The sequence below is a fragment of the Ammospiza nelsoni genome, chromosome 21 (genome assembly GCF_027579445.1).
Source record: "Ammospiza nelsoni isolate bAmmNel1 chromosome 21, bAmmNel1.pri, whole genome shotgun sequence".
NCBI classification, from domain to species: Eukaryota; Metazoa; Chordata; class Aves; order Passeriformes; family Passerellidae; genus Ammospiza; species Ammospiza nelsoni.
In genome coordinates, this window is record NC_080653.1 from 8,734,472 (window position 1) to 8,747,781 (window position 13,310).

The following is a 13,310-nucleotide window of genomic DNA, read 5'->3' on the forward strand; positions in this document are numbered from 1 at the left end:
CTGGGTTGGAAGAGACTTTAAAGATCATTGAGTCCAGCCCAGCCCCAACACCTCACCCAAACCCTGGCACCCAGTGCCAATCCAGGCTTTGTTAAACACACCCAGGGGTGGTGACTCCACACCTCCCTGGGCAGAACATTCCAGTGCTTTATCACCCTTTCTGTAAAAAACTTTTTCCCGATATCCAACCTAAATTTCCCTTGACTCAGCTTGAGACTTAATGAGATTTAATTTGAGATTTAATGGCAATTGAGAAGTTTTATAATTACGATGCTACCGAGTTGAATAAACCACTGGAAAAACAGATTATTTAGAGTTCTGTAGCTGCTCTAAAAATGTCAATATTGTTGAGAATATTTAATTTGTAGAAAAACACAGGAGACTGGATTGTAATTCATGATGATTAGATTATAACTCACTATGTTTTCAACTGATCACCATGAAGCTGATTGCTTTTAGCTAAATTTATTGGTATTTTTTTTCCCCCCTGCTCCTGTGTGTGTCACTGCCAGCTAAGGGGACTCTGAGTGAGGACACCATCCGAGTGTTCCTGCAGCAGATTGCAGCAGCCATGAGGATCCTGCACAGCAAAGGCATCATCCACAGGGACCTGAAGCCCCAGAACATCCTGCTGTCCTACGCCAGCCGCCGCAAATCCAGCGTCAGCGGCATCCGCATCAAAATCGGTACAACTCCCTCTGTGGGAGGGAAATCAGCACTCTTGGGTGTTTCCCCCTCAGAAATGGCTCTCCAGTTCAAGTCCTGCATGTGGAGTGTGTTCAATTCATTCAAATCGGACAGCAAGTCAAGAATGATGAGCTTCATGCTGTGCTGTGTTCTCAGGATGAAAAAGGATTGAATCATAAAGACGTGTTTGATTAAGTCTGCAGGACAAATCTATTTAGCTGATGTTTCTAGTACTAAACTATTTTAATTATGTATAAATCTAACTTTTGAAACTGGGAGTAGCCTTTAACCCATTTCAAAACTCTGTATATGTAAGACTCCAATTGCATTTCCAGCTGTTTTCTTTTTTAGTGGTAGATCCTCCTAAGGGTTATTTGAGAGGTTTAGAAATGAAGGTTATGACCTGGTTTTGGCATGGTAGAAGGGAGGTTTGGCCTGGTAACAGGGGAGAGATGTCAAATATTCATGGTGCTACCAAACTCCTCTGCAGAGGCCACTTCAGGAGTTTTAATCTCTCCTTGTTGTCTGTTAAGTGTCTATTTAAAGCTGCCTTGTTTTAAACAAGTTCATTCCTGTGCTTTTGCTCAAAAACTGCACAGGGGAGACCAAACTTCTTCCCTTGCTGTCCTTACTTGGTAGCTTCAGATGCTTTTACCTGCATGGAAAATTCAGGCACCTGAAACTTGACTTCTTCAGCTTGTACCTGATGTGATTTCACTGCAGGCAGATTGTATATTCATCACTCTTAATGAGCCATTTATATTTAGCCAGTGACTTTAATCCTTTCCTGCTGATGCCAGACAGGCTGTTCTGCAGCTGGGGAGGTGCCTGAGCAGCAGTTTGTGTAAATGATGTCACTGCTGCTTCTTGGCTTGCTCATTTGAAAGATAATCCATTATTCTTTCAGCATGACAAAGATTCTAGTATTCCATGTAGCTGGCTAGATATTAAACCTGTATTTTTTCCATTCTTCTGTTAATTGTAGCAGATTTCAGTCAGAGACAGGTGATTTCTAGACTGTAAAAATTTGAAAATTATCTTTCTCTTCATTGACCAAGGTTGTTCTTTACACAGCTGACTTTGGGTTTGCTCGTTATCTGCACAGCAACATGATGGCTGCAACTCTGTGTGGTTCCCCTATGTACATGGTAAGGGATGTTTCACATTTTCTTGCTTGTCTCAAACATTCTCCTGCCAAAACAAAATAATTGACTGCTTGCAGATTGGCAAATGCCTCGTGTTGCTTTATAAGGATAAGGGACAGAGTGTAGTTCCCCTTTCCATGGTTTTACTACCTTTTGTTTATTTCCTTGGGATTTGGAGACCATGATTGTTATAATCAGAGAGATATCAATCATTTCTTAGTGGTTCTTTGTCCAGGAGAAGAACTGCAGAAGCCAAGTAAATAACATGTCCCTCTTCTTGCCAAACATGCCAAATGCTGGATGCTTTCTTCAGAACATCAGCATTTCTAGTTTATTTGTGGTTTTGAAACTCAGCTTTCATTTTAGGTGGAGCTGGTAGCTCTCAAGCCATGTGATGCACATGAAAATGTTAATTTTCTCTTACAGTGAAGTGGTCTCAGTTAATACTGCTCTGACAGTAGATTCATATTGCTGTGTCTTTCCTGTTGTTGTTTTCTCTTCTGAGAATTTGCTGTTCTTTCCAGGCCCCTGAAGTGATTATGTCTCAACACTATGATGCTAAAGCAGACCTGTGGAGCATAGGAACTGTGATTTATCAGTGTCTTGTTGGAAAACCACCTTTTCAGGTAACAATTCCTTTCCTTTTCCCCCTTCTCAGTCTGAAGGACACTCCTGGGGCTCTTGCTTCTAATGAGGAAAGCAGAAGCAAGTGATGTCTGAGTGTTGGGGCTGTGCAGGCTTGGGAATGCCAAGGGAGAAGTTGTTTGTGCTTAGTCTGCATGATGAGTGTGTTCAATCCAGAGGAAATACATAAATAAGGAGCCTCAGTGCTCTGCCTGGTGTTTTCTCCTTTATTGCCCATATGCAAAATTCTCCTTTTTGTGTATGTGTGCTTAGGAACAAAAGCTATTTCCTCCATGAAACTGAGCTTTAATTAATGTACATTTTTATTTGACAGGCCAATAGTCCTCAAGATTTGAGAATGTTTTATGAAAAGAACAGGAATTTGATTCCTAGGTATGTCACCATGGCCTTTCCTGTCACTTACACTTGTTGATTGAACACTTTTTCATCTTGGGGAGTGCCTGGGATTCATAAAAATATTTGCTGTTGCTATCTTTGCAAGGATGTAGTGTGATACCTGTGAATCATGTTGCACCTTGCTTTGTACCCAGCTGAAACTAAATGGCCTGAGGCTGTAAAGCACAGATAGTGATGACTTAGGGGTGTGGCAGAATGCTGCTTTCCTGAAATTCAATGTGCTGTGCATTATTCAATGAATGCATTACATTTAATGCATGTTTTACTTCCTCTTGTGTGCAGCATTCCCAGGGAAACATCAGCTTACCTGGCTGACCTGCTCTTGGGTTTGCTTCAGAGGAACCAAAAGGACAGAATGGACTTTGGTATGTATTTCTTTTTTCCTCTCTCTTGCTCTTTTGACTTTCCTTGTTCGTTGTATTCATGTGACCAGAATAATTATCTTGACCTTTTGTCCTCAACCAATTACATGAGAACTGAAGTGGTTTTTTTCTTCTGTTTTCATAAAGAAGGCAGAGTAGCTAAAACAAATCACTGGATAACTACTGTCAGTATTAAGTGATGCACATAAATCACAACTTTGTTTTTGAGTAGTGAAATATAAATCACTTTAATTCTTTCAATTGTGCCCTTTCCTTTAAGGATTTACTGCTATACCTTAAATTTCATGTTGAAATCTTATTTCTGTTACTTTAAGTGATGTTTTAGCATCAGCCTGGGAGGAAACATTTCTGATTTCTTTATTTCTGTTACTTTAACTGGTGTTTTACCATCAGATTGGGAGCAAACATTTCTGATTTCCATGTACTGGAAGAACCCACTTTGGAAAAACATTATTGAACAGTATCTTGATTAATTCTTCTTAGCTGCATCTTGTATGTCATGATATTCATGCTGCTTATTTAAATTTTATAGCACTACTTGTTAATGCAATTTTATCATAGCTGCCAGGAAATGTTAATCTTAAAATTTTAGTTGAGATCCAGAAAAAGCTCACGATAATTGGGCAGAATGTCACAAATTATATTGGTCAGTATATAAATCTCTCCATGTAGGAGAAATAATGCCTCACAAACATGGACTGTGAGTAATTGATTCCACTCTGCACTCTGGGTATGCTGATCCCTACAGTTTTTCAAACATGGGAAATTGACTGTATCACTTGTGGTGGTGGGAGAAAGCGTTTGTGCTTCGAAAGAAAAATAGAAAGCGGAGTGGCAGTGCTGAAAGTCATGTTTTCCTTGGCTGAGCCACTTAAAGGGCCTCAAAGGGGCTGCTCTGGAATGTGCTTAGCAAAGGGAGTGAAAGGGAGAGTTTCTAGCAGAGCCCTGTGGCCTGTTGTTAAAGTAAAAATAGCACTGGAAATGTTGTTGAGCTTCCAGCAATATGAAGTAGAACAGCAGGTGTTGGACCAAAGCTGGAGAGCACCTGATCCCTGTGTTCAAGTGAATAATTGCATTGTTCAGGCATTACAGCTGGATTCCTTCCCTTATCAGGTCATGGGGAAAGTGTTGCTGAAGGAAGGGACATACTCCAGGCCTCAGATTCTTTCTCTTTTTTTTTTTCCTTGTTATTTGCTTATGTCTGAGGCACAGCATTGTTTTTCCTCCAGTGTTAGGACATTAAAGTTCACCCAGCTCAGCAGCTGGCTCCCACTAACCCTCAAATTCCCTGAACCAGCTGAACACTGCTCCTTGCTGAGCAAAACTTTCCATGTAACTTAGTGGCCAACTGGTTATGCTCAATTAAAAGTGCCTCAGCATATCCATTGACAACAAAAGCAAAATATTTCTAATGGAACAATAGTGAGTTCACTGAGGAGATTTTTAAAGAAGTGGTATCTAATTCTCCTTTATGCCATGAATTGTTGTGTTCTGCTGTTGGGAAGTGGAAAGGAGAATGGCTCTACTGTGATTTTCTTTTTTGCCACCTAAGGTGGAGCATTAATGGCTTCAAAAATAAATGTCAATCCTTGGGAAAGGCAGAGCTGAAAATACTTTCAGTGTCTGGTGTGAAAAATGCTCCTTGTTTTGAAGAGCAGACTAAAACTGAATTACCACCACAGAAAACATCATTTCCTCAGCAGTGTAGGGAGGTTTCTTGTGTACATGGCTTTAAGTGCAGTCACAAGATTTCTTCCAGTGATTCAGTCTGATTTGCCTTGCTGACTGATGTTTGAAGTTATTAAATTGATTCTTGTTTCCTTTCCAAACTCTATAGCAGCACATACCATAGACAGCTTTAATCTTTTATAAGCTCTTCACCCTCTGGCTCTGCAGTGTTGATTCTGGGAATGCAACCATTTATCACCATCTGCATTACAGTGTGTAAATTCTGTCATTTGTACATCTACTCACAATGCTGGTTGTTTCTTGTTCTACAGAAGCATTTTTCAACCACCCTTTCCTGGATCACATTTCCACAGTAAAAAAATGTAAGTAGTTAGTTGGAATTTTGATTTTTTTTTTTTTTCACTTATTTGTGTGAATGATGAATGTTGCAGGCTGGGAGGGAGAAAGATCTGCCAAATATCACACTAAGTGTTTATGAGACATTTTCCTCAGCCTGCCTGTTGTTGTGCTCTGTTATGAGCCTGAGTGTTGAATCCTTTCTTGTATTATGCCAGAGTGAAATGTGATACTTATTTACTTGTTCTTTTGACGTTTGCACTGAACTGAAATACCCTCGTGTGATTGAGGATGTGCTGTTCTTATAAGCTGTGTAAGGGCTTATGAATGAGAAGCAGTGAGGGAATTTGTTTGAAATTCAGCCTTTTTAAGTCTTAGTCACTTTTTTTTTCCCCCTCTGGGTTTTTCTCTTCTAGCTTGTCCTGTACCAGTGCCCACATACCCAGGCTCAGTCTCTGGCAGTTCCTGTGGTAGCTCTCCTTGTCGCTTTGCTTCTCCTCCAGTAAGTTCTGTGTTACACAACAATCTCCAGAAAATATTTTCTGTAATGTTTAGCCAAGAATTCATGAATTTTTAAAATCTTTTAATACTTGAACACTGTAAACTGTCATGTTTAGGAGCAAAGAGCAAGGAACACCCTTGTCTTTTCCTTAAATACCATTAACACTTTGGTGCTCTCTTGTTCCTTGTGTTGTATCTTGTGGGGGTTTTGTTGTTCTTTTTGCTTAAGGTAAAAAAAACTCCATACAAATATCAAATGCTAGAGCAGCAAATCTTTAGATATTTTAATATGGTTTGCAATGTAATGACTGTTACAGATTTACAGATAAATTTTGAATTGGCCCTTTTGGCTAAGGGCCCTTATTACAAACCAGTGACTTCAATTCTATGTGACATTTGGAGCAGGTACATCTGTATCACCAGGAATAATTGAATAAACCCCAATTGTTTAAACTCATAGCCTGATCAGTACAGAACTGTCTAAACTGACACTACAGAGTTCTCCAGTATTTGAAATGTCATAGTTCAAAAGCATTTCTGCTTTGTGAATCACTGGATCTACAGTGGGTTTTTGTAACTTTTCTTTTTCCCACCACCCCCCTCCAGTCTCTGCCAGACATGCAGCACATTCAAGAAGAAAATTTGTCTTCCCCTCCACTGGGTCCTCCTAACTATCTTCAAGTCTCTAAAGACTCTGCCAGTACCAGTAGCAAGAACTCCTCTTGTGACACAGATGACTTTGTTCTTGTCCCACACAATATCTCTTCAGACCATTCATGTAAGAACTTTTCTTATTTTTACATCTCAACCCAATTTTCATTCATAACACACTTCTACCTCCTGTTGTTCTTTGGCTCTATTTGCTCTTAATGTGTCAAAATTCAAATTAAAATTAATTTATGTAGTTTGATTCCTCTTTGGAAGGAAACTCTTGGGTACTGCATTTCTATCTGGGACATTTTTATCTTCATTGAGCAGCCAAATATGCAATAGGGGTGGGTTAAAGTCATGGAAAACAGTGGGGCTTGGCAGTAGAAGAAGAGATTCAGTTGTAAACAACTGCTGATAAAAGACCCAAGGATTCTCTTGGAGTTCTTTGTGGAAGCAGACACTTTGTTTCCTCCAGACTCGCTGAACATTTATAGCTCATTCTCTAGAGCTTTAAATAACAGATGTAGGTAAACATAAAACACTTCTAACATGAAAGGTAAAACATCAGCCTGGGCTTATAGAAAGGAGAAACTTGGATGTGGCTCATTTATGACGTGGTCCCAACCTGAATTGCACAAAGTCAGCTGATTTCTGGATGATGCCACCAGTTGTGGTAAATATTTGACTAAGTGACTGCCCTGAAGGGTTTCTGCCATCCACTGTTGTAAACATCCCAGCTGATACCTTGTACTCCTGCACAATGGAGTTTATTTCAAAAGTCTTCTTAATATGGCAACAACCCACAAACAAACAGCAAAATAATTTTGTAAAGACCTCCCTTCCCCAGTTCCATTTTTTTGTTGGGGGGGGGACACATTTGAGATATTTTCCTACACAAAGCCTTTTGTGGGAAACTTTCATATATTCACAGAAATGTTTTTCTCTACAACAGCAATATGGAAGATGTAATTTTTTTTTTTTCTGGTTCTGCTTGCTGATGTGGGTTTCCATGTGTTCCTCCTGCAGATGATATGCCTTTGGGAGCAGCTGGCAGGAGGGCTTCCAGTGAGTTCTTGATGTGTGGAGGGTAGGTGTGCTGAGCTTCTTCCAAAAGAAACCTCCTCTTCTAAAATTGGTGCTGCAGCTGCACAGGGGGGTTCTGGGCTTTTGGGTTGTCATAGCTCTGTGGACTTTCTGAAAGACAAACAAAAATTGAATTTGAGTATCTAAACAGCTTGAATTCAGGAAGTTTTGCTGCCAAGTAGAGTTTCTCTGGTGTGAGAACCTGTCTTTTGACAGTGGTTTTTGTTTCCACAGGCAGTCACCATTAACTATTTCTGGAAGCTCAGGAACTGTACAGAAACCATCCACAGCCTCTTCTCGAAGTGCTGCCTCTGGTACAGCCAACAGGTGTGTGATGTGGCCTTAGATTCTCTGCTATTTTGTGGGTTTGGCTTTATTTACTTGTTTTTTAATTGTGAAACTGGACTAAAATAGAAGCAAGGCTTCTTTTCTCCAGGCTCTCTACCCTTCATGGCTTCTCTGGTGCACCCCCAAAAGATTTCCTCAAGGAAATCTTAAAATTCTTTGTTTAAATTTTGAGCTGTTTAAAAGCAGAAGTTTAGGGACATAACTGCCTTGTCTTTTTTGGTGTTGGGAAGCACAGCACAACCTTCATGGAGTGAGTCAAGATGTTGAATGCAGATACATTTTACAAAGTGGTTGTGAGGGAAGAGGAACTTTGAAAGCCCAGATTGCAATGGATTTGTGTTTCGTGGCTGGCTTGGTTTGTCTGGTCACTGGGTGTGGCTGTGTGCAAGTGATTATTGTGAATTTCATGGTTGTGTCTCACAAGATGCCAAAGTCACATGAAGGAGCTAAACATGTATTGCAGGTTTTCCATCAGCAGGACTGGTAATTATTCCCCTTTCTTCCTCATGGCTGTAGGCTTCAGTTTCTGCTGCCTTAAAATAGAACTGATTTTCATCAGTGGGGCCTGAAATCTTTCCTGTGTTACTTTGGAAAATATAAAGCCTAATTATGGTGTTTAACTACTCACGGAATATCTAAGCAGAATTTGTTCAAGTGATGAATTTCATGATGTTTTCAGTACAAACAGAAAGAGGATGAGTGGCTAACTGGGGAACACAGCTATTATGTTGGGTGCATTTTTGGCTTGTGCCAGTGCTAGAGGGCTGCAAGTCAGCATTATTTGTTAAGAAATGCTTGTCACAAGAAAAGTTTGTTACTTTGTGATGATCTTTGTGCAGTTGAGGAAATGTGCTGACAGGGGCTGTCAATACAGCTTTTAGCCTCATGTTTTGTTTAAGGGCAGATAATGGGGATGCTTTGGCCTGTAGAGACCCATCTGCAATGTAGTATAAATACACTGTTCTTTCCTTTTTAAAGTTGTGTCAGGCAGGGTTTTTAGAGTTAGAAATGTTATGAAAATGTGCCAGTTGTGTTATCTGTACATTGGTAAGAACTAAATGTTCATGTGATTAGAAACAGGTGCTTACTGTTCACACTCTGTACTATAATAGTTTAATTACTGGCTGAGTTAATTCATTAACTGCATTTGGGGCTGCATAGGGCATGGTCTGAAGAAAGCAGAGTGTGTCTGATATTCTACAAGATTCTGGTTTTGGTTTGGGGTTTAGTTTTTTATTTCCTGGCAAATATTCTTTCATTGTTTGTAGGTTGTTTCACTTGGGTTTTTTTGTTTTTTACAAAAGGTTATGCCCTGTGAAACAGTGAATCTTTCTGATTAACTGATGAAACTGAATTAATTTTGCCCATAGTTCTGCTGCTTTATGCTGTGTGTCTTCACAGTCAGTCTCCAGCCAGAATGGGCAGTTTTTAGGTCAAGTTGGTTCACTCTCCTGTGGTTTATTATCAGTTTTATCCTCTGCACCTCAGAGAAACAAGATTTGCATGCAGCTCTGCACACATCTGTGTTGCATTTTCCCTGACTGGTAACAAACCACATCAGACTGGCCTGGGCTGGGGAGCCCTGATGGGGCTGTGCCTCTGCACCCACTCACACAGCTCTGCTCCCTCCTGTCAGCTCACAGCTCAGGAGCTGCCTGGATTTACCTGCAGGGCTGTGTGAAGGCATTTTCTGTGCTGAGTTCTTTAAAAGTTGAAGTGCCTTCATGGCCTCCTGAGTGTCAGTGCCACAGTTTAAATAACATCTGCTTCCCTCTCCTGGGGAGAGGCTCCCTGTGCTCCCTCAGTGGGCTGTGTAGTCATGGCAGGCTGCCCACAGCCTTCCTGTGCTTTCCACATGGGAGTCCTTCTCCCTGCCTGGAAGTTTTCAGGCTTTCTGCTGACTCTGTGTCCACAGCCAACTTCCAAATTACTCTGTGGGATCCAGAAACTGGGTGGCAACAGCAGGACCAACTTAATTTCTTTTGCTAAGGAAGTTCTGTGCCTATTAGGAAGTAATATTTCATTCTAAGTGGTAGCAAAGAGAATAAGACAATTACAGTAAAAAAACCCAGATTTCTGTTCAGCTGGAGCCAGGCAGTGAGTCTTGTAACTGCCTGTCTTCTAGAGAAATTCTTTTCACATTTCTTCTAGGAATTTGTAATCTTTCTTTAAAGACATGGTCAATAAAGGACCAGATAGCAAAATTATTATCTTCCACACAGCCCATTTGTTTGAAATTCTTTCAGTTGAATTCTGTTTTCCTTTAAAAGTGTTGGTTACTGATTACAACCCTGAGGAACCACCCTGAGGCAGGTCACTGACGCTCCAGCTGAATTTGGGCAATCTGCACTTGCAATCTGTGGATTAATGTTCAGGTGTGTGGTTTGGCTCCCCCTGTCAGGGGTTGGATCTTACATTACATAACATGTTTTCCTGCTGCAAGTTCATGATGTCTCTGGGGATATCTCTGCCTGTGCTTTGGTGGCTTTTGTCCACATTCCAGCCCTGCTCTGAACTTCCTGTCCCTGGGTTTTCCTAGAACACTATTTTCAAGTGTGGTAAACACAGCAGGGCGGCTTGGCAGGGAGTCAGAGGGATCTGGAGGTCTCAGTGATGTGTGACCAAGTGCTAAATCCCAGCTCTGTGTGATCCCAGGCAGTGCAGAGAAGGCAGGGAGAGCTGAACAGTTCCTGATCCTCCTCTGTGCAGCGTTCGAGCCGCGTTAGGACCAGCAGAGACCTCAGCAGGGAGCACAGAAGAAATTCATTTACCCGTTTCCTAGATTTCCTCCAAATCCCTACAGTACAATTCTGACAGAGTGAGACCTGCCTACCTGTATTCATCTCCTGTTCCCACCTCCTGTCTCCACACCTTCCAACTCCAGGCACTGTCAGCCTTCCGTGTCCCCCCGCAGCGAGACGGCGCCGATCCCGGTTCCCACCCAGCTGCGCAACTACCAGCGCATAGAGCAGAACCTCTCCTCCACTGCCAGCCCCGTGTCCAACCCCCACGGCTCACCCAGGTAAGGAGGGGCTTTTCAACTCCTTTCTCTTGGCTCTGGTTGGTGTTTGTACCCTGGCAGATGTCCCTGCTTTCTTGCTGAAGAGACGTTTCAATGATAACAAATAAAAGCCCTTCGCAGTCTCAAGATTGTTGGATGGGCGCTTGAAATATTTCATGAAAACAAATTGAGCTTGTTCTTTCACTCATAATGCAGCCCAAGAAGGTAAAAAGATGAAGTCTTGCTTTCTTTGCTGCTCTTTGTGTATTGCATGGCATTACATCATGAACTGAAATGTCAGTAATAAGTTCTGGTTTGTTTTCACACATGTAGTGATGAGATGAATGCTTTGTTCTGTAGAATATCAAGGAAACAATTTTTGGCATGCCTCTTAACCAGCTTGTCTCATTACACAGCTCTAGTGAGCCAGGCTTTTTCTTTGCCTTGTGCTCTACAAGATCAGGCTGGTGAAGGTCAAAGACTCATAAATAGACTACTCAGAACTCTGGAGATCTTTACAAAAACAAAACCCAGTGTTACTTGCACATTTTTTCCAGGATCCCTGATTTGATTATAGCTGCTACATGCAGGGAAATGACTTTCCCTTAAATAATCTGTTTTCAGTTATCTGTATTCCAGACACAATATGAAAATTTTGTCAGAATCTTTGCTGTTTACAAAATGGGGATTTAAGCAATACTTGTATTGTAAAAGCAGGGCACCCCTGACAAAGGGGAGAAAATTATGCATCTGACTCTATAGATATCAGATATAATTAATTACTTTATTATACTTTATTATACTATATTATTCTGTATTATACTATATTACACTGAATCTGCACAAGAACTCAACTGCCTAGAATCTTGTGACTGTCAGCTGACAGTCCTGACACACACACATGGATTCAATTGGTTAATGAATCAAAACACTCACACCAGAATCCAATCAAGCAAATTCTTTCAGGTAAATAACCTTTCTCAATGCATTCTGCTTGTTCCAAAACACAGCAGCAGTAAATGAGAGAAGAATTGTTTTTTCTTTCTCTGTGGTTCAGAGAATGTGAATCCCAGAAAATCTTTGGGAAGTTGTGCCTTGCTTTTCTCTGTGAAGAGAAATGTGGCCACATACTTGGTTGGGAAATAAAAAAAATTGATGATAAGTTTTTTGAAGATTACGGTCTACTAAGAGAAGTCTGTTTTAATGTTCTCCAGTTAACAGACTATTATGGCATTCAACATTTAAAAGTGTGGTAACAAAGGAAATTAAACCTTGATTAATTCAGTATGGAAAGCTTAACTTCTTAGCTGAAACAGCAGCATTTCCTTTAGCTGATCAGACTCCTCAGGGGGGTTCTGAAGCTTGTCTCAGGGAGAGCACAGTGTGTGTGATCCCTGTTTTCCTTGCAGGGCCGGGGTGGTGAGGCGCTCCAACACCAGCCCCATGGGGTTCATGAAGATGGGCTCGTGCTCTCCTGTGCCTGCTGACCCTGCCCAGGCCGTGGGGCGCAGGCTGTCCACAGGATCTTCCAGGCCATACTCTCCTTCACCACTAGGTAAGCACAGAAATGCTCAGCAATTAGTAAAGCTTTATCTGCAGTCATTCAGAACTCTGATTCTCTCTTGAAATTAATCTTAAACCACAACCTGCCCAGCCAGGTCATGTGTGCAGATATAATTTCTGTTAAATGGCTCACAGAAGTAAACTAACTAGGTTGTGAATTGTTTTAGCTTTGTAAGTGAAGTAGAAAGTGTAAATCCACATTTTTGTTTTGTTTGCATAGTTGGAACCATACCTGAGCAGCTTGGGCACTGCTGTTGTGGACAACTCCAAGGACACGAATCAAGGAGTAGAAACTTCTCAGGTGAGTGACTTTGGACAGTGCAATCAGCATTATTTTGACAGAGCTTCTAGAGCATTTTGTGAAGAGGTAGGAGAGCCAACACACATTAGAATGGGTTAATAGGAGACACTGAGTTTTTGTGGAAAATGCCCATTTGTGGCCTGGTGACACCTTTGCCCATAACTAATTCCCTACACAGTAAGACAGTGACTGAAATTTCTTACTCTCAAGATGGAAAAACAACTCTGATGAAGCCTGTCCTTTACCAGGGCTGGTTTATAATGAATGGTAGTAACATGCTTTGAGAATCTGGTTTTGATAGACCAGCTCTGTCATGCCAGTTCTCAGAAAGGGAGGCAGAGCTGCCAGTGCACAGCGTGCAACACGTCTTCATCATTCCCTTGGGAAATCGTTGGGATCTGATGTTACTGTTGCTAAGCAGTCAGCAAGCTTTGCGAGTCATAAATCATCATGGCATGCCAGCAGGGAAAAAAAAAAAGAAGATCAAGAAGAAATAGGACTTGAAGATGTTCTGAGACTGTTAAAGATGGAATTGCACTGTAATGCCAGAAGGGTTTGGTATAAGAAAATGCAATTCAGCA

General features: G+C 41.2%; 1 protein-coding gene across 1 annotated transcript in view; it reads left to right on the forward strand.

Moving 5' to 3' along the window:
* Positions 1-13,310, forward strand: part of ULK2 (unc-51 like autophagy activating kinase 2) — a 36,981-nt gene that overhangs the window by 12,786 nt on the left and 10,885 nt on the right. The window contains exons 6-18 of the mRNA XM_059486776.1: positions 513-686; positions 1,762-1,835; positions 2,357-2,458; positions 2,791-2,849; positions 3,156-3,238; positions 5,257-5,307; positions 5,698-5,783; positions 6,389-6,560; positions 7,460-7,520; positions 7,751-7,843; positions 10,749-10,886; positions 12,275-12,420; positions 12,649-12,729. Of these exons, the coding sequence (XP_059342759.1) occupies positions 513-686; positions 1,762-1,835; positions 2,357-2,458; positions 2,791-2,849; positions 3,156-3,238; positions 5,257-5,307; positions 5,698-5,783; positions 6,389-6,560; positions 7,460-7,520; positions 7,751-7,843; positions 10,749-10,886; positions 12,275-12,420; positions 12,649-12,729 (1,320 nt within the window). The remainder of the gene's footprint in view (positions 1-512; positions 687-1,761; positions 1,836-2,356; positions 2,459-2,790; positions 2,850-3,155; positions 3,239-5,256; positions 5,308-5,697; positions 5,784-6,388; positions 6,561-7,459; positions 7,521-7,750; positions 7,844-10,748; positions 10,887-12,274; positions 12,421-12,648; positions 12,730-13,310) is intronic.